Source organism: Pangasianodon hypophthalmus, chromosome 16, assembly GCF_027358585.1.
Source record: "Pangasianodon hypophthalmus isolate fPanHyp1 chromosome 16, fPanHyp1.pri, whole genome shotgun sequence".
NCBI lineage: Eukaryota > Metazoa > Chordata > Actinopteri > Siluriformes > Pangasiidae > Pangasianodon > Pangasianodon hypophthalmus.
This window is the reverse complement of record NC_069725.1, coordinates 10,889,085-10,910,824: the sequence shown is the minus strand read 5'-3', so window position 1 is coordinate 10,910,824 and position 21,740 is coordinate 10,889,085. Positions and strand designations below refer to the sequence as shown.

The 21,740-nt window shown below is 39.2% G+C and overlaps 1 protein-coding gene across 2 annotated transcripts; it reads right to left on the bottom strand.

Annotated features, from left to right (window-relative positions):
* Positions 1-809: 809 nt before the first annotated feature.
* On the bottom strand, positions 810-17,840 carry bgnb (biglycan b). Of its 2 annotated transcripts, XM_026921068.3 has the most exons (9): positions 17,573-17,840; positions 11,525-11,612; positions 7,852-8,144; positions 4,684-4,796; positions 3,149-3,362; positions 2,902-3,012; positions 2,597-2,690; positions 1,970-2,108; positions 810-1,734 (listed from the first exon to the last, which is right to left on the bottom strand). In XM_026921068.3, the coding sequence occupies exons 3-9, from the start codon at positions 8,132-8,134 to the stop codon at positions 1,537-1,539; spliced, it is 1,152 nt and encodes a 383-aa protein (XP_026776869.3). In that variant the 5' UTR covers positions 8,135-8,144; positions 11,525-11,612; positions 17,573-17,840; the 3' UTR covers positions 810-1,536. The 2 variants fall into 2 exon arrangements, with proteins under 2 accessions (XP_026776869.3, XP_026776868.3); XM_026921067.3 differs by lacking the exon at positions 11,525-11,612.
* Between the last annotated feature and the right edge of the window lie 3,900 nt (positions 17,841-21,740).

Genomic DNA, 21,740 nt, shown 5'->3' with positions numbered 1-21,740 from the left:
CAACTTTTTATTGTAATTTATTTGTAACATTAAACTAACTAACTAACTAACAGACACATATGGAGGACTAGTGGTCAGGCCTCGGCGTTCTCACTGCCCTGGCCCGGGTTCAATTCACACTCCCATTGCCAATCCCAAGCCCGCATAAAAATTGGGGAGGGTTGATCCAGGAAGGGCATCCGGCGTTAAAACTGTACCAAATCAAATATGTGGACCAATGATCCACTATGGTGACCTCTAACGGGAGCAGACGAAAGAAGAAGAACATATATATTATAATATATACATTAACTTTTTCAGCAATTTGTGCTACAGTAGCTCTTCTGTGGGACTGGACTGGAAGGGCTAGCCTTCACTCCCAACATGCATCAATGAGCGCCCATCATGGGCGCCCATGACCCCGTCGCCGGTTCGACGGTTATCCTTCCTTGGACCACTTTTGAAAGGTACTAACCACTGCATACCAGGAACACCCCACAAGACTTGCCATTTTGGAGATGTTCTGACCCAGTCCTCTTTTGGCCCTTGTCAAAGTCTCTCAGATCCTTATGCTTGCTCATTTTTCCTGCTTCCAACACGTCAACTTTGAGAACTGACTGTTAACTTGCTTGCTTAATATATCCCACCCCTTGACAGGTGCCATTGTAACGAGATAATCAATGTTATTCACTTCACCTGTGTTATTCACTTCACACACACACACACACACACACACACACACACACACACACACATATATATATATATATATATATATAATATTGTGTGTGCGTATACAGTATAAAAATGCATGTACATATTTTAGACCATTATCAAGTCATAAAGAATATTATTTTATTCTCAAAATGCAGCAGATGAGCAGAGTACAAGCAGGGACAGGCTCAACCCATCCAGAGCTTCCATCTAGAATATGAAGAGGCAATGTGCAAAACAGTACATTAGAATAGATCAGCTCCAGGCTCAGTAAAGACACTGAATGGACATATGGGGCCTGGGGGTCTGACAAACTGCATTTTAAAGTATAGGACAAGTAGTTTCCTATCACATACAGTATACATTTACTACAGCCCCTCAGGAAGAGATGCCGAAAGCACAAGAAGCAAGACAGTGACTCAGTAAAGACACTCATATAGGCAGATCTACACATAAAGGGCACCTTAACATTAAAATCTATATTTAATTTCTCTGTTCAAATAATAATAATAATAATACATATGAATTACTACTAAACAGATCTGGTGAACAATAACAGTTATTATAAAAACTGAATGGTGCTTTTTGTATGTCAGCTCAGTGAATATATCCCGGCATGTAGCCAGACTGTGCTCTCAGGCTGTACATTTGAAACGTGACAAGCCCCCATTCCTTATTAAACCGCTTTTAAGCTCCTTCTACATCAAGACGACTCTAATCTAAACCCACTGTATATTTTATCCCCCTCCCCAGTCTTCTGATTTTCTTTCCTCTCTTCAGTTTTATTTTGATATTGTTCAATATCCATCACTCCTTCTTTCTTCTCTCTGCCTCTGGGTGCATTTATTTCTTGTAGTTTCCAAAATGAATGGCCAGGCGGTCACTGACACAGCGGAAAGTTGCAGGCTGAACTTCCCAGTACTGGACGGGATTTCCATAAAGACTAATGCCATTGTAGAAGCTCTTCTTCATGTTATAGCTTCCAGGGCAGAAGTCATCCACGCTTACCCGGGTTATGTTGTTGGAATGGAGGTACACCACCTGAAAGATTGAATTTAGTTTAGGATTAGGGTTAGATTTGTTATTTTTTGTGTGTTACTATAATGGTCTGGCTTTTCTTGAGGTAGCTCTCAAGTCCTGCTTCTTTCCTTGCAACAGTGAGCTCCCTGTTTCTAACCTTTCCATCCTGCATGACAGATCTGACCTATCCCAGATGTGACCTTGCCAAACATATTCACTGTATGCTTTCCTCACTTCCCATACCATCTCCACTCACCTGCAGATACTTCATGTCAGCTAGGCCCTTGGGAACATGGGTCAGCAGGTTGTTTTCTAAATGCAGTTCTCTCAGGTTTGGCAAATAGGACAGGCTGCCGCTCTCAATATTGCGAATGTTGTTATAACCCAGGCCCAGTCTGGCAACAGTGAAAATGCACAAAAATATATACATGTGAGAAACAGTACAGGATGCCAACAGATTAAGGAAAGCAACACACTGACATGGAAATCCAGTGAACCTGAATACATATTTTAGCTTCACCAGACAGGTTATACGAAAGAGTGAAACTTCTAGGCCCATTGCCCTAAATTAACTCCTGCAGAGGTAAACTGAGCAAAATAGGACAACACCCCCTTAGTCAAATCCTGGTTTTTTTTTTGTTTTTATTGGTTTAAAGTGCAGTAAATACACAAACATTGCCTGTTTCAGAGTGTTTTTCATAGGTAAATTAACACTGAATTTCACTGTTCATCATTAAAAATACTCTCAACTTAAAGAAAACATTTAATCTATGCCCTCATTCCTCAGTGTATGTATATGGATTACAGCATTAGGTGGCACTGTTGCCACAGGGAAGCCCCACGACCGTTGCTGCAAATGTTGGGGAGTTGAAGTTTGACTGACCTATACAGTTGCTTGTAGCGCCTCAGGTCCTCCAGCTCAATTGCTTGGATGTGGTTTTGGTCCAAATGGAGCTCATGGAGGCTCTCAGGGAGATCTGAGAGAAGAGGGATTAATCACAGTCAGAACAGGCAAGTTTTTGGTATTGTGTGCAACTGAATGAAAATCAGAGTTTGTACAGTTTAACTAAACATGTGTAAGCATGTATATTCACCCCTTCAGGAAGACAAATATGAACCAGAGAATATCAAAACGTGTGCTTTTGGTTAATCATATAAATAGAATAAATATCTCACTCAGATAATCACCTTTAGGCACACCAGTAAGCTTGGCTTCTGAGATGCGCAGGTAGTTGAGTTTGAGACCTTTGAAAGCTCCGGGCTCAAAGCCACCGTTCTGAATGGGGTTCCCACCCATCTCTGCAAGGAAAATTTTGAAAGATGGTCAAAAATTAGTCAGAGCATCCACCACAAAACCAATAGGCTCCATCTAAAAAGGGAGCTGTTGAGACAAAGTGCAACCACTGTTCCACATGATCGTGAGGGAACTCCAGACCTATGCAGTTCATGCTGCCGAGGCCAGAAAAGGAGCCCGCAGGCACCTTCTTAATACGGTTGTCGTGGATGCGCAGCTCCACCAGTGAGGGTGGTAGGTTTTTGGGTACTGCTGTCAGCAGGTTCCTGGAAAAATAAAGTTTCTGTAGGTGCTTTAGTGGTGTGAAGGCCCTCAGATGAACTTTAGAGATCTGATTGTTGACCAGTGACAAAGCCTGGCAGGACAGAGAGAAACAGAAACAAATCAGACATTACAATCCAAAGCTAAGCAAGTAATTAGTGGTGCTTAAAGTTCTATTTGTTATTGAGTTCTTATAGTTATTCACCTGTCTGATCGTTCACTTGAACTGAATGGGTTTAATCCAAACCTCAATAACTCAAAACAATTCAGCTTATGAATAATGTAAACTTGAATCTAACATGTTCTGAGGGTAGAAAGTTCTGGAATTAAAAAACTCTGTGGCTCCAATAAATAACCAGAATGATACTGTACACATTTAAATAATGAGCCTACTGTTAAATAAAGTTGACTTATGTTAATAAAATAAATTTGCGCATGGGATTTACTTTATAGGCAATGTGGTCCTTGCCTGCGAAAGGTTTGAGAACCCCTGGAACACAGCACCCATTCAGTGTACCATGTATGAAAAGTAGTACCCTAGTACCCTAATCTAGGACCTTTTAGGCTATTGGGGGAAATCAAAAGGGTTTCCCTGTCAGAAAAGGTTCCAAGTAGAACCCCCATAGAAAGCTCAAATCCTTAAAAAACAAAAGTACCTCTGAAGAACCATTTTGTATAGTGTATTAAATAAAAGCCATTTTAACAGTATATTCTTATTACATTTATATGCCATGTTAAATATTGAGTTTGGTTGGGGCTCTAAATACATGAGGAGGAAAAAAAGTGCTTGGCTGTGAGTGCAGGACGGAACTAAAATATTCAGTTTGGCAGAAACCCACACTCTCCAGAACAGCAGGGGCATTCTGTTGCAGGACAACATGGTCTGTTTCAACATCCTGTTGGATTGTTTTGTCATCTTTCCTCCCACATATTTTCCCTCCATCTATATATCTGTCCATATAGCACTGTAGTCCTTCAACATACAGGCACGCGCACACACACACACATATTCAACTGAACACCATTCCACTCCCTTTGCAATTTTTGCACATTTCTTTCTTAAACTGCTGCTAAAACACCATAAACAAAATACTGTATTGACCACCTGCATTCTTGAGGCTATCACTGTATTTATACTTTCTACCTGGCTGCTACCCCAATAACTGCTATGTCCATATATGTTATAAGCTTATCAGCTGAATACCATGTCATAGTATGCTATGTTTACATTTACAGCATTTTATTATTATATTGTTACATATTTTTGCACAACCTGGAGGAACGCTGTTTCATTTCACTGTGTATTATACCAGCTGTATATGATTGAAATGACAATAAAGCCACTTGACTTGAGCTGACTTGAAATTATTCCTAAAAATATGCCCCTTCATGATCTGTCTTTCAGCCTTACTTACATAGAGATTACTGAGGCCTTTGAAGTCATTCTCCTTCAGCTCTGTAATGCGGTTGTTCTGCAGGTCTAGAAGCTTGGTGTCGGTGGGGATGTTTTGAGGGACTGAGGTCAAACCTGAACACAAACACAAATTGTATATGTTTTATTGTACAGCATTTCTATACATAGACAAGTGTGTGTACATGTGAATGACGTGACATTTCTATACATATACAAGTGTGTGTACATATGCAAGTGTACAAGTGTGTGTACATATGACTGACAAATTTGGTAAACACATGCATAAAATCTCAGTCGAATTCACAATCATACAGACACACACACACACTCACACACAAACACACACACATCATTCTAGTGAGGACCTTCGACTGACATAATTATTAATGCAGCTAATTAATGCTGTGCCTACAGCTAAACCTAACCCTTACCTTAACGTCAGTAGCCAAAAGGAAATCTTTAGGCTCTTTTAGTTTTTTTGTTTTTTTTTAATAAAAGTGTCAGTTTTGAGGACCAGCTACAAGTTCAAGACTGACACATATAACTATCTTTATGGGGACTTTTGTTCTGATCCCCACCAAGATACACAAAACATAAAAAACTATAGTTGACCATATGGTCTCCAGCTGGTTTAGATTCACAGAAGCACTTAGGCCAGGGCTTCCTCTGTGTCAGCAAGTGAGAGCAAACAAATAAAAATTAAATATAACACCCCAACTTTGACAGCCTCTGTCACACTCAGTGCTGAGATAGGAAGTATTTACTGTGAGCAAAAGCTTAGTGTTTTTAGGATGTTCCATGAACCATGAAGCTGTCTGTTTTGCAGGCAGCAAAGAAACCACATGAACATTAACAGCAGTCAAACATACTGGCTTTAAATGGAGCTGCACTCAAGTCTAAGAGGTAACTGTAACACAACTTATGGTAATATTATCTGTGGGTTTTGGCCATACCTATATTGCAGTAGTTCAATGCCATAAAACCTGCAGCAGGATATTCATGACCCCCAGTAGAGAGGAGTGAATTATATCAGCCCCTCCTCAACCTCTACCTAACTGCATTCATTTCCAGTGCAGTAAATGTTAAATAACTCCAGCTTATGGCTTAGAAGGGGTCAGAAATACATGAGAGGGAAATTAAAAACCACTCAACTTATTAGAGGCCATTTTATGCCAACAATAAGACATCATTATGTACTAGCTAGAGGAAGTGGGGGCTCAGTAATTGGAAAGTTATGTTTTTGAATCCCAGAACTGCCAGAGAGCCACTCTTGGGCTCTTGAGCAAGACTATTCTATATACGCTGTGCCATTAGTAGGGCACAACTAATTCAGAAAACTGAGATAGCCTTGTGTGCTGGTTAAACATTTCGGGAGGATTTGCGCATTATTTAAAAGTATCTTTATTTGTTTCTTAGCCGGTTTCCCACCTGCCACTCCAGAAAATCAACACAAAGACAACCCAGTCTGTCATCTTTTCACGGGTATCCAACAAATCTCCACAATCCAGCTGAGTTCCAACCACAACTCAAAACAAAATTACACCCCAGCTGCAGCAAACCAACCACAATGTCCCACAAATCTGCACTCCAAAAGCTGGCTTATATTTTAAATAATTAACATCTTTCAGAAATAAACACAGACAGCATTATGAGGTATAGCTTGTCAATGAATATACATGTGGGATATTCTGAAAACAGGTTAAATGCACAATTGGTTATTTCATTCATTCATTCATCTTCAGTAACCAATGTTCCAGAGACTATCCCAGGAACATTGGGCATGTGGGCATACACCTTGAATGGGATGCCACTCTATCACAGGGGACCATGCACACACATTCACACGCTCATTCACACCTAGAGGCAATGTAACATAGCCAATCCAGATACTGGTATGTTTTTGGGAGGTGGGAGGAAACCAGAGAACCCAGGGGAAACCCACACAGACACAGGGAGAACGTGCACAGAAACTCCACACAGACAGCACCCTGAGGTCAGGATCGTACTGGGGATCCTGGAGCTGTGAGGTGCCATCTCTACCTTTGAGCTGCTCCAATTAGCTCCAATGGCTAAAAAGGTTTTTCAACTGGACTGGTTAAAAAGAACATATTGGCCTAGGTAAAAAAAATAAATATATATACCATCAATCTTACTTTGTACAGTTAATGATTTTAAATGGTTAATGGTTTTTTAAATGGGTTTTACTTGAACTGAAAAGTAAAACCCTGTATTGTAGATCCTTTGAAGCGTCGCCAGAGGGACAAACAGTAAGAACCTTTGAGGCTGCTAAATGGAACTGTTTTGTCTAACAATGTATTTATCATAAAGGAAAAGACACACAAAGAGACTTCCATACACAAAATACACACATACATAGAAATACACAAAAGAAAAATAACTTCCTGTGTTTTCTCTCTTTCTCTCTCTCTCTTGCTCTCCCTCTTCTCTTATCACTGCGTATGTTATTTATAGTGTATTTTTGGAAACACTTGATTAATGACAATGTAGTAATGACAAATTTACACACAGTTTGCTGTAAAACAACACAATTCTGTTATTTCCCAGCAGTGCAAAGAAAAACAGAGGGCAGAGAACAGCTAACAGGAAGTATATCAGTCTCTGACATGGGCTTCTTTTAACAAGGACAACTGTCCCAACATTTAAAGGTTCAGGGGATAGATGACTCGTCAATTTTGTCCTTAATTTACAGACAAACAAAAGCTCTTCAAACTCAGCCTTTCAACATGTCTCTGTCTGCAGGACGTCACTCTATTTCCTTTTTTTTGGGGGTAAAATATCCTGTGTCTGTCCCAAGAACAACACGAAATTTCTTCTTGATGCTTGCAAGGAAATTACACAGAAACATCTCGTTTGCCATCAAAGGCCACATTTCCTCCAGGCTATTTGGGTAAATCCCTAAAGAATGCCTGTCGTTTTCTGTTTGTCTCCCTCTCAGTCTAAGCACTCAGAATATCGCTTTTTACGGCTGCCTGAGACAGAGGGGTTGGGTTTATCTTTCAAACTTTCACTTAGCCTTTAAATGGGTTCCTTCCTTAACTGATTCATTTGCTTGTTTATTCATAACTAGGTATGCATCTCTCCTGCTCTCTCTCTTCTCCTTCAGACACACACACATGTACACACACACACACACACACACATTACTCACCTAGGTCAGAACACTGTACCACTTTTAGCTGACACTGGCACCCAAATGGACACAAAGGAACCTCAAAAGGCGGCAGCTCTGTGGGCAGCACAGCTGAGCCATCCTCTTCATCTCTCATCATTACCGTCAGACCACCCCCATCGCCATCGATGCCAAAGTCCCAGAAGCCCCTCTGCTCAAAGGGCAGCGCCAGTGAGACGGAGGCCAAGCTGAACACACTCAGCAGCAGCAGGAGAGAGAAGTAGGAGAACATCACTGAGATTCTGACAGAGCACAAACACATATGCTCAGACCTGCAAGAAAGAATTAGAGATAGGCAGAAATGAATGTAGAGTAAATGTGTTATAAAACTGAACTTTAGTATTCACATTAACATTTACAATTTGTAGACTTTTGAAAGTTATAGCTAGGTCTACTCTCTAGGGTGACCTTTGTACATAAACTCCCATAACCCAGCAGCTTGGTCTGGTAAAACAGTGGTACAATGGAAGGTTGTTGTACTACTATCCCTATGATGCATGTAAGATCTTGAATGTACATGCTTACGTGCTAAAACTAGCCTTTGACATTTGCAAACTGGGCCATCAGCTTGTCAACCACAAAAAATATTTAGATATAGGCTTCACAAATCTTCAGAAAAAAGTAATAACACTGTGTGCAACAGTGTGTAATGCAAAGATAATAGGCCTATTGTATTACATAAATTCAGACCAGCTTCTCTTCAGTAATGCTGCTTTTTTCCATAAGTCAGCAAAGTCAGCAAGTCTGCTAAGCATCATTTTCAAAAGAAAACTTTGAATAAATAGCCAAGTGGTTCACTGGTTGCTGCCATGCATAAATTTAACAGGGTAACAAACCATGCACCTGCACTGGAAATGAATATTACATGGTGTGCATTTACATGCATGCTAATAATCCAACAACTATCTGATTTCCACATTTCTATGCTGCCATATAAACAGTATACTATGATCTTTTAAATCATATGAAAGCCATTATCACATATTAAGAAATCCAAATATAAAGTCACCTGGAGTTCAGCTCAATCAGGTTATTCAGTGCAAGTACAGTGCAAGTACAGTATATGGTTAATCTTCCTCACTTGTGCAGACACATAATCATATAATGTGGCTCCCAAGTGGCTTAACAGAAAAGCATTCACCCTATTGTTGGAAGATTGCAAGTTGAAATCCTGACAATGCCATAGCCACCATTGGCCATGGATCCAATACAGTAAAACTGGTGCTGTTGTCTGTCAATCAGAGAGATACACTGTATAAAAAAGAGGGCAGTTATCATCTGCTTCAAGCCTGTTTAGCTGTGACACTGCATGAACAGCACAAGAAGACAAAGTGACAGAGCTGCACATTTCTTAGAGAAAGCATGAGTTAGTGCCTTTCCCTCCTCAGCTGATAGCTTGATGGTGCGATAGTGGAGAATTATCAAGTACGTCTGAAAAAACAGGATAAAAAAAAAAAAGAAAAAGTGCTAAAAGATTGTCTCTGTCTTGGGACCAGAATATAGACACAAGGACAAGGTGCACTTTGCAACCATAAAAAACTCCTAAATAACTGTTTACCACTAAACCACTTTAGCAATTAGCAGACATCTTTGGTGTGGAATGCATAATAATGTGAATTTAAAATGTAATATACAGTATTATATTATTTAAAAAAATGAATAAAACCAGTTCCACTCTCATGGTGAGCACAGGGTAATTTGTCCCAGGCCTGAGCCATGTGGGTGCCCAGAGGATCCAGTGAGTAATTTAAGTAAATGTGTTAATTTAATCATTGCCAAATCTGATTTCACAAATGCATTTTGAATAATAATTCTAGTAAAAGCTGTAAAAAAAATCCCCCAAGTTAAAGGAGAATGGAGAAAATAATGAGACAAACTGTGTGCATATGTGTGTCTGGGTCAGGACTGATTATACAGTTTGTGGTGGCAGTGGAAAAGTCTAACAGGCCTTTACAAACACACAAGCTATTCATTAGACAGGAAAGGGGAAGGTGGGGTTATTTCTGTCACTCAGTCCGTGTACTTGTCTGGGAGGGTGGACAGCAAGTTCATGATGTCATGCCTTAACCTGTTCCAGCTCAGGGTGATTGTGTCTCACTGTGACAGGAATTGAGATGAGCTAACGGTTCACTCTGTGGCAAAGGAGTTAAAGAAAGTGCCAGACTGCTGCTGATACTACAATCATTCATCTGAATTTTAAACAAAGATTTACTGATAGTCTTTCCACTGTCTTCCCATCTGATGAACATGACACTTTTCCTAATTGTCAAGCTATACCTCATAGCTATACCCAATGAATCTAGACCACCAATTGCTTACCACTATTAAATGTATATCCAGCTCTAAAATTTGAACCTTTGAATCACTACAACTCACAACCAAATGCAATGTTTTCCTCCTGAATAAAATAAGAGTAATTTATTTGTACTTTAACAGTTGTTAATCTTGGGAAAGGGATCAGAAGCACTCTTCTTTTCTGTCAGCATAAGCAAGGCAGCTTGACCTAGTTAGATTACTAAACCATCCTGTGAACCTCACACTTCCAAATTTGTAGTAATTTGCATGACTCAGTTTGTATGAAAAGTTACAAAGTTTAAAGTTAGTGACAAGGTTATCATTTAAACTTTTTCTTACAACTTTATGAATGAAATAAAAAACACCACCCTTCTTCATTTGAATTTGTAAAAAAAAAAAAAAAAATTCTCATGATATCAGGATAACATGCCAGGAGGTTTTATTACCAGTCGCTGGTACACAAAAAGGTCGAGGTACATAAGACAAAGGGTCAAAATCCCAATGTGGACAGTCAGTGGCTAGGTTTATGCATACTCTGCCCAGTGGAGGTAACAACCATATTCCTGTTGGTTGTTCCTACAGGATGATCCAAGATCACTTGGTTCAGGCATTCCAAATGACCAATCCATTATGGGTGATATCAAGTAGAAAGACTTATTTTTCATTGAGTTTGTGAGATAAAAGCATTAACTAGCCCATATGGCATCACCAAATATTCATAATGAACAGTGTTAGTGATGAAGGTGGTCTTCCACTCGTCCCCCTCACTTATACAAACCAGATTGTATGTACTTCATGGGTCAAGTTTAATAAAGATTTTTGCCCATCTTCCTGTTCAGTGGAAAATGGGACAAGGGTAATTACCGGTAAATACCGGTACTTGGCCAGTATTTGGCAAGATTCAGTCCCCTATAATCAGTGCAATGTCGGGGTCTGCCATATTTTTTTCCACAAAAAAGAAACTTGCAGCGGCAGAAGATTTGGAGGGGCGGATATAACCCTGGCCTAGAGCTTCTGCAATATATTCCTCCATGGCTTTGTTCTCTGGGAGAGAGAGTGGGTAATCTCAGCCCCTAGGGGGTGTAGTGCCCTCCAGAAATTCAATGGAACACTTTTGCGCGGTCTATATAGGGTGCTGGGATTTCCACCTCTCTCTGGGCCTTGGGGCTGTCTACATGGGTAGAATGACAGAGGAGAGACAAACAGTGTTTAAATCAAGATGGATTTCAGGCCATGAGTTCATCTTTCCTCCAGGAAATAATGGGATTGTGCATGGATTACCAGGGTAAGACCAAGACGAACGGATTTTGGAGGGACTTGGTGATCATGAACAAAAGTGTTTCTGCATGCAACATGCCTGTGGACATCTGGAGGGGGATGGTACTTCTGGTTACCTTCCCTCTTCCCAGTGGTGAACCAGCTAGGGCTTTGACTGTGAGTAGGGCCTGTTAGGAGAACAAGAGATATGTTAAGCATCTCAGCTATTGTTTCATCATGCAGAACAGGAACAGAATGGGACTCAGAACACCATTACAGTTTTACTGATAATGAGATGTGTCTACTCTCGATCGTAGGGATGATGTTATTGGTCTGATTTTCACAGTAGAAATGTTTTTGGTGCTCATTCTCCAAAAGGTGCACAAAAGGTGAGAGCAAACTCAGCAGCAATTTGATCACCATGGTTTATATTGAGAAGTCTTTCTCTGGTGTCCTTGCCCATTTCCGTGTGGTTGAATACTAATACGGAATTCCTGCTTGAAGCTAGCGTACAAGTGGTTCAGCAGCACTGAGTTGAAAGTGGCAGTGGCTCAGGCGAGCACTTTGCCAGTAAGTAGAAGAGTAAACAGTTCCTCCATCGCGTGGGCCATGCATTGAAGATGCTGTTTATGGTTGCCAAGCAACTGACCCTGCAAGGACACTGAGGTCTGGAGATCATACACCTCCACTGGATCCATGTTGCATGGCAAAGTCATTTGTAACAATGGACTCAGAGACGTTGAGTACAGATCCATATGCTGGAGGTTTATTTAACAAAAATCAAAGTAAAGACAATCTGGATCGATGCCAGAAATACACAGAACGCAAACAAATCCAAAAATAGTAGCAAGAAGCAAGGTCAGTGGGCAGAGCAGGGTCAAAATTACAAACATTGAAATCCAACAAAAAAAAAGATCAAAGGGCTAGGCAAACAGCAAATTTGAGAAGATTCAAACAATATATGAAATCGCTATCATACAAAATATGGCTCAGAACTTACATAATTGCAGGCAAACATTAAGGCTTTGCACAGAGTTCAAGTCCATGTGCTTTTTGAACTGGTTATCCAGCTCATTTCCTGGATTTGGATTTGAACTCTGTGTGCAACCTTAATGTCAAGCAGTCATTCAAAATTCAGAGGAGGTGGCCATTTGAGGCTCTGGAGGGAAACTGCCCGGGCTAGGTGTTACAGTACGAAGAGGCACAATGTAAATTATCATACGACTCACACCTAATATCACTTTCACTATTAATGCACAATACAATTAATCTGACTACATATATTTTGCATAACTAATGGTTAAATATAAGAAAATTTGAAAAAGCAAAGGCCCAATAAACACGCAAATCCTATAGTATGTTTTAATATTATCACCATTCTATTGAAATCCTAACCTCTCTCTTCAAGTGCGATGTTACAACATTCTTTCTGCTGCCGAGACAATAAATACAGCTGGACCATACAAGGGCAGGACCTTTGATCTGTCCCCCAAACAGCCCACCAAAGAAAAGCTAGTCCGGAATCTTCACTGCATATATGCTTTGCAGTCTAATCACCTTACTGGGTATGCATTACAGTCTTTAAAAACTGAAAAGTGGAGCCATTTCTCTCATGCTGCTGAATTAAATATAATTTAAGAAAACAAAAAAAAAACAACATTATATGGTATGTTCCTATTTGTAAAAATAGCTGCTAAATTATACCATACTCCCAGTTTGGCTTGGCCAGAGGAATGCTGGGACCGAGAAAAAATTACCCATTGGTCTCCGCATCTTGCTTGCCCTGCAGACTACAAACTACATTATAACCATTATAGCACCAAGTTCTGAATAAGTATATATTTTTATTTATTTTACTTTTCACAACTTTTCTCAGGGACATTTTAATAAGCTACAACACACAGCAAGACCCGGTGGTATTTTTATGGTGTGGGAAAAACCAAGAATCTGATCAGCAGGCTATGTCCACAGAATCCAAATACTCAGAGATAGGGTCAACTGTAATTGGTAACAGAAAGATCTGACTGTAAAATTCTATTTATATAAATAAAAAGACATGAAAAAAAGAAGAAGAAGAAAGGGAAGCCTCACAAAAATGTCTGTCTTTTGCAAATGCACACAAAAACTTAAAAGTTAGATCTGACCCAGAAGGACAAGGGTTACACCAAAGAATGGTTTCTCCTGGTAATTACTTGACCACATTCCCCTTCTCCAGGGGCTGCAAGCAACTATTTCTGTCACCCCATCCAGGCACTGTGTTAGTCTTAGTGGTGCAGTGGTGTGTGAGAGAGAAAAAAAGAAATAAAAACAGAACAAAAGAAGAATAGAGTGCAATGTGAAGGGAACTACAGTGAGAGAGCTGATCTAAAAGACAGCGAATGTGCAAATGGTATGAAAATGATATAATAACTCCAAAGCAAATGCACAGGTTTTAATAACTTCTTGCACAATGTAGACAATGTGTTCACATTATGACTCAAGAATGGGTTTTAACCTTCAAGCATGCGTGTCACTGCTCATAAAAGTTTACAGTTTTAATACATCCGTTATAGTCTCCACCTAGTCTGAGGACTACAAACATGAATGTAAAAATCTTTCATTAAAAATACAACTCTCCAGACATTAGCACTCTTTTGGATTATATTTGATTCTCACAATGACGTATAAAGCAGTGAACCTTCTCTAGGTAGCTAAGCATGTTTGATTACTATAATAAAACAACAATAAGAAATAATTTCCCCATTGATTTTTATGTTTGTGTCTGTTTGAAACACTTTCACAAGCTGAAATCCAAACTAACAAAAAGGATTGTCAACATCATCACATCATCACCAAAAGTCACTCTTTTGCAAGGAATAGGGACAGCTCAAGTCTCAGGTCCCAGTCAAAGTCAAATTGGTGAGACAGTGGGAGTGATGGAGAAAAAGACAGTGTTTGTAAATAGCAAGTCTCACCTTGCTAGGGGATATTTTGAATTTCCCAAAATAAATAACCCAACAACTGGGGCTTCAATTTTCAATAATTCAGTATTCCTACACTTCTGGAGGACATCCACACCAATCATAAACATATTCATTTAGATACATAAAAATAGTTAAAGAATTTGATAAATATGGGAAGTAAAGTTGAATGTCCAGTAGTGATTAAAAAAAAGGAACATTCAATTAGGATAATTACACAATTTCTGTCAGTGCCAATCCAAATTTGGAAGGAATAAAACATATAATTATTACATATGTCACTATATGAGGAATTGAACTGACGTAAACTTTATGTAACTTCATTTACCAGCAGGGCAACAATTTCCAACGATTTCCTGTGTCTTTGACCCATTTGAGTGACACCAGTGGTTAAAATAGACAATTATTTAATACCTGACTCTTATACTCTCATTAAGCCAAATATTATTGACATGCCATTATATAAAATTTCCTACACTGTACTTCCCTTAGTGGAGTGCATTCACTGTTCTGCTCCCTTACTAACCATTGGGTGGTTCCTAAATATGAATGCTTGGCTAGAATTAACTACACTCTCAGCTGTAATTTGGTGACTTGTGTCCCTAAAAAAGCCCCTGCCTGGCAAAGTGTGTGACACCACTCTTTTTGGATGTGGTGTCTGGCTTGAAACTCAGCACAAATTAGTCTAATCAGCAGAAAACAGAACCGACTCCTAGGCCTGGTGACATTTCACAAGACCAATTCACACAGTCACAAATCATTTGAAACTGTTTAGTGCTATTGGTGATACTGTTGGTGTGCAAGGTTTAATTTAAAATGATAAATCTATTTCCGTGACTTGTTTAAAAAGGTCAAAAGGCAGGGTGAGGGGGGATAGAATGCAGAGAGAAGACTGAAGTTATTAAAATAGAAAATCTTATTATCTCCTCTCCTCTCTTCGGCAGCTGTACTTAGTTCAAACATGGGTTGTGTCACTGTGAGTCTAACAAGTTGCACATATATACAGTGCCTTGCATAAGTACTGACCCCCTTGAACTTGTCCACATTTTGTACATGTAACAACGTGGAAATGAAATGGACTTAACTGGGATTATACGTCATGAATCTACACAAAATAGCCCATAACTGAAATGTGTGTGTGTGTGTGTGTGTGTGTGTGTGTGTTGAGTGGGGGTGGGGGTGTTTCCCATCCTTTTAGTATTATAGACTATTTTGTGTAAATTCATGTTATATAATCCCTAGTATGTCCATTTCAGTTCCAGGTTGTAACACTACATGGGGGAAAATGGGGGATAAATACTTATGCAAGCCACTGTTTTTCCCAGATTGTTGTGTCTAATAATACGTAATCAGATGTTGTGATCTGTGCCCTAGGAATATATTTAAAAATAGACTTAGAGGTCAGAGCCAGACGCTCTTCACTTCTACATCCCAAAGCCAGAGGTTGCAGTCTACAATAGACAGCGCCACACTTTTCCTTTACATGCTTTCTTTCCTTTCTGTCTTTACAGCTAACTGCTTTGTTCATACCATGGGCTGAGGCAGGGGTGCCGTAAGGGGTTAGAAACCTGGGGGTCCAGAAGTAGACGGGTCATGGAACATGTGAATTAAGCACACATTTCTGTTGAAATGGGGTTGGGTGGCAGTCTAGTGTAAGCTTTTCTCAGGGGGGCCCAAAATCTTTACAAGGGGTTCCAGATATGATGGCTTCACTTTATTTATGGTCATGTTCTCAACCTCATACTATTATTTTCCCATGAACTTCAACAACATTTTGTGTAGTTCTAACGGTATTAGTCACATTTTGCTTCATTCGATTTTATTTAATTTGCCAAATCTTACTCACAGTAAAAATATTTATTTATCCTATGAGTAAGATTTGGCAAATCAAATCGAATGAAGCAAAATGTGACTAATACCGTTAGAACAACACAAAATGTCTTTGAGCCACTGTCATGAAGATTTCATCAGCGAGTTCATTTAGCATTTTTGGTTGTTGAGTTTTGACACTATAATCTAACAATCAAATAGGAAACATAAGATGTAAAGCATCAGTTGGAGAGAAAAAAACATATGTATACATATTGTCCACTTCCCATCATATCATGCTGGTTGTATGAATTTTGCTTCTTAGGTTTCGTACTGGACTACTGGTAAATTACATGCTGAAACCATCACATTTGACACAAATAACCTAAGACAACACCATTCATGTAGTTTCACAGTATTACAGTGAGTCAAATCAGATTAAGTAATTAGGGGTTTAGCTATGTCAGAAACTACAAAACATATCTATGCTGCTGAAAAAACAATAGAAACCTTCACAGAACTTCTAATGGTTTCCACTACAAATACCATTACAAACCATCAAACTAACCATTAAAACTATTATCATAACTGGTCCTTAATGGTATCCACTAGACATAACATGGCACCAACAGAAGGCAACAAATTACCAGTAGGGACCCACAGGGACCATTAGAGTTTCCATTAAAACCAATACAACTCCCATTATAACCATTAAAACCATTACTATTTCTATTTATATCTATTATATTTATATAATAGGGTTTATATTGTTTTTTTGTTTGTTTGCTTTTTTCTTTTTTTCAGCAGGGTATGTTGGCTTAATAATAAATGTGTGATGATTTTGGCATGATGCTAGTTAATGATGATAAGCTTCAGTGATTTTGACCTCCATGAGCTCTGAACATGTCCAGTCAATATTTGAGGTGAGTGTAAAATGTCTGTAATGATTTTGTTTCTGAGTGATTCCTTTAAATGCACCTGAGCGTCCTGTTTCTGAATTATGCCCTGGAGCGACATCTAAAGACCCTAAAACACATTACCACAAAACAACAACTAACACATAATATTAGTGCACCTCGTACAGCCGACAGTCTACCACATGTATCAGGATGTATCTAGGCTAAAGTGACGTCAATACGTCTTCAATACTGCTTCAGCATTAATGTAGCTAAACAATAGCATTCAGTAGCATTCACACCAATACTGCATACAAGTTACTGAGATGAACTATTTAACTATAACGAATTGACTACTAAGATATTAGGAAGTATATAGATATTAAACCTTAAGTTATTCCCAGTAACCATGTTAATTTAAAAAATAAGCACAACCTCCAAGGATAAAGTGCAAAAAAAGAAAGAAAGAAACTCCAAACTTACCTTTGGTTAAACAGCAATATCCTCAGATTCTCTCTCAGCGTCAACTATCCCTGTCACTTCGAATAGTCGAAATTCTGTTACATAAGAATTAGTAGTATTTTAATATTTTGCTATCACCCAAGGAAAAGGAGCTGTCTCCGTTTTTTCGGGGTGTCAGGTCTGTATTCTGCAGCAGAATGGACGACTGAAAGTCCTTCACAAACTTAGGAAATAACGGAGGAGCTGCATCTGGAGAAAGTTCAGCCCAAAACTTAGAGCAACCTCTCCCACACAGGATGCTCAGAAAGCACTGAGAGAGAGTGCACATAGCCTGTAACACACTAACACTACATTAAACACCTTTATAAACTATAGAAATGTGTATTAGTTATCTACTGAGCCTGTACTCAGGATAATCCATTTATTAGGATATGTGGTATAGGATATGTGGTTTGGATTAGCTAATGTAATACTAGTAGCTAATGGCTAATTGTTTCTACACCTGGATTAATGACTTATGTGATCCTTTAGCTACAATTCAGAACAGTTAATGATTATTAACTCTTATTATCAGATGTCAGTATGGTTTCCTGTGTGCTCAATTTCCACCTTTTTCACTTTCTTTGGGGGATTATTTTGTTCACTTTCACTTTGTTTTCATACAGAAACATAATCTACATGAAGCCATGAAGATGGTTTATTTGAAACTTCTTGTTAGAATAATAATTAAAAAAATGCCACAGTGTCCTAGTGTTTTGAAAAGTTCATTCAAAGTAGTTAGGTATTGTGTGTTCTAAAGCAGTGCTCCCCCTAGTGTCTAAACATCTCACTGCACTAAAACCTTTATTTGACAATTAATCAAATAGGAATCATTCTTGTATTAGCTAACACAGTAAACACAGAAAACACAGTCAGTAAAAGACAACTGTCAGAAAAGATTGAGTTCCCTCCTGTTATTTCCACTGGCATTTTTTCCTCTATGGTGTCTGCGGTCAGAGAACCATTAAAACATGGCATGAATAGGGCAGAAGAACCACAAGGAATTGTGTGTTTAGAAGCTGTGTGTTTAGAACCTGAGTTGCACACTTCAGGGTTAGTCATAGTTGTGGTCTTGAAGAGCGATCCAGACTCAGAGTCAGTCTGGTACTAGACAGATGCACTTCCAGCTGCTCGCAAACTTCAGTGCTGGGTGTCCCTCAGACTTTCTTCTGAAACAGCAACAAGATGTATCTCAGAAAGAATGCAGGGGGACGTGTGTTTCTAACTGTATTATCACTAGAGCCTGATCTGGTGCCGTTACTGTTAAAAAGCAAACTTAGTGACTTAGTTTGTGTGCCTATGTGAGTATGCATGCATACTAAGACAAGTATGCATGCATACTCACATAGGCACACAAACACACACATGCACTTTCAGATATGTACATTAATACATTAATGGAGCATAGAATGGATTAAACCCGAACAATATAAACATGATTTCCAGGATTGATCATCACTTAATTAATTCATAATCTCAAGTAGCAAATCAGCCCTGTGCAGTGCATAATGCTGATTTATTTCTACAGCCTTCTTCTTATTTACCATTGGCAGCACTTGTTGTAATTCAGTTTAGTTTTGATTGAGTCCTGTTTAATACTAGCATTCACTTACCCATGACATACTGAGACCTAAGCGGTGTGAATTGACTCACTGTATTTAAAAATTTTGCTTTATTTAAAATGTAGCTTCATTTTCCCGTGTGTATTTTACAAATACAAACATCAATCCAGGTAGATGTATTCATTGATAATAATTTAGTATTTAGAATAATTTATTTATTTTTAAATATACTTCCACTGCATATATCCACTTCAAATTTACACACATAATGTCTTTTGACTTTGTACTTCTAAATATTAACAAATAAGTATGTATTCATAAACATAAACAAAGATATGAAAAAATGAAACTGACAGAGAAAAAAATAGTTGGACACTATGTTAAAAATATACTAGGGTGAGTCAAATAAAAACCTTACTTATATACACACCGATCATTAAAACCACTAACAGGTGAAGTGAATAACATTGACTATCTCATTACAGTGGCACCTGTCAAGGGGTGGGATATATTAGGCAGCAAGTGAACAGTTAGTTCTTGAAGTTGATGTGTTGGAAGCAGGAAAAATGGGCAAGCATAAAGATCTGAGGGATTTTCACAAGGGCCAAATTGTGATGGCCAGATGACTGGGTCAGAGCATTTCCAAAATGGTAGGTCTTGTGGGGTGTTCCCGGTATGCCATAGTTAGTACCTACCAGAAGTAGTCCAAGGAAGGACAACTAGGGAACCAGCGATAGGGTCATGGGTGCCCAAGGCTCATTGGGGAGCAAAGGCTAGCTGGATGCATGTGTGTTGCTTACCTGGGGAAGAGATGGCACCAGGATGCACTATGGGAAGAAGACAAGCCAGCAGAGACAATGTGAGGCTCTGGGCAATGTTCTGCTGGGAAACCTTGAGTCCTGGCATTCATGTGGATGTTACTTTGACACGTACCACCTACCTAAACACTGCTGCAGACCAAGCACACCCCTTCATGGCAATGGTATTTCCTAATGGCAGGGGCCTCTTTCAGCAGGATAATGCACCCTGCCACACTGCAAAAATAGTTCAGGAATGGTTTGAGGAACATGATAAAGAGTTCAAGGTGTTGACTTGACCTCCAGATTCCTCAGATATCAATCTGATCGAGCATCTGTGGGATGTGCTGGACAAACAAGTCTGATCCATGGAGACCCGTCCTCGCAACTTACAGGACTTAAAGGATCTGCTGCTAATGTCTTGGTGCTAGATACCACAGCACACCTTCTTGGGTCTTGTGTCCAGTTTGGGTGAGTCTGTGCCCATGATAGCCTCAGATTCCTGTTCTTGGCTGACAGGAGTGGAACCTGATGTGGTCTTCTGCTGTTGTAGCCCATCCACTTCAAGTTTTGATGTGTTGTTCATCACGGTTGTAAAGAGTGTTTATTTGAGTTACTATAGACTTCCTGTCAGCTCAGACCAGTCTGGTCATTCTCCTCTGATCTATCACATCAACAAGGTGTTTCAGCCTGCAGACCCTCTGCTCACAGAATGTTTTTTATTTTTCACACCAATCTGTGTAAACTCTAGAGACTGTTGTGTGCGAAATTCCCAGGAGGTCAGTAGTTTCTGAAATACTCAAACCAGCCCATCTGACACCAACAACCATGACATGATCAAAGTCACAAAGATCACACTTTTCCCCCATTCTGTAATTGCCAACAACAGCTTACTCAGCAAAGTACTAAACCTTTTTACTTATCAAATTTGCACCTGAATGGGGCATCAGCAGTTTTGCATCTTCCTTGCTCAAATGACTGTAACCAGTGAACACACAATTCATCATGTATCCAGTGAAACACAAAATGGATTCTTACTACTTAGCAGTGAATAGAGCTTTCTGGTACAAACATTCTCTCTGGGACTTTCGGCCATCTGTTTATTTGTAATAGCAGAGCTTGAGGGTTGTAATGAAGCCACTGATGAGATGTAGATCAAATCTTTGCAAGAATATCTTTGAGTACATCATGCTGTTAAGACATCATGAATATGTGATGGATCAACCACTGTCTTTTTCTGTAATTCTTGTCTTTGTTTTTGTATGTATCTCTTGTAGTTCTGTTCTTCTAATCACTTTTGGGTGCTATGATTATTCAATTATATTACTGTATAGGCCTAAGCTCCTGTCTGACAAATCAGGGGACACTTTTGATTGTGGATGATTGCATGCCTTTTACACACACTCCTTCCAGAACAACAATGGGTGGAAAGAATGTACCTGGTTGAAAAGGAGAAGGGAGCAGAAAGTGCTGTCATTCTGGAACTCGAATAACCACCCTTGAACAGGGAGGGGGTCTGAAACAACACTTATAATCTATTTTTTTAAATACTCTGGAATACAGTGGTTTTCCCTTGATGAATATTTTAAAGCATCCTAAACATTGTGCCACAAATCCATGAATACTTCGACTTATGACTAAGAAATGATATATTTTACAAACCTTTCGCAGAGTCAGGCACATGTTATGTTACTAGCAAATTCATCCACTCATTTGCCACATGCTCTCTAATTTCCTCTGCCGTTATGTGTCCCTCTTTCCTACACAGTGTGATTGTGGAACACTGTGTCT

What these genes read in the sequence shown, in the direction of transcription:
- bgnb (XM_026921068.3), bottom strand. Translation starts at nt 8,134, where the DNA reads ATGTGTTTGTGCTCTGTCAGAATCTCAGTGATGTTCTCCTACTTCTCT. An exon ending in CGGCAGCATGAACTGCATAG is followed by an intron (nt 3,013 to 3,148) that starts GTCTGGAGTTCC and finishes TTTTCCTTGCAG; the next exon opens with AGATGGGTGGGAACCCCATT. An exon ending in CGCTACAAGCAACTGTATAG is followed by an intron (nt 2,109 to 2,596) that starts GTCAGTCAAACT and finishes CACTGTTGCCAG; the next exon opens with ACTGGGCCTGGGTTATAACA.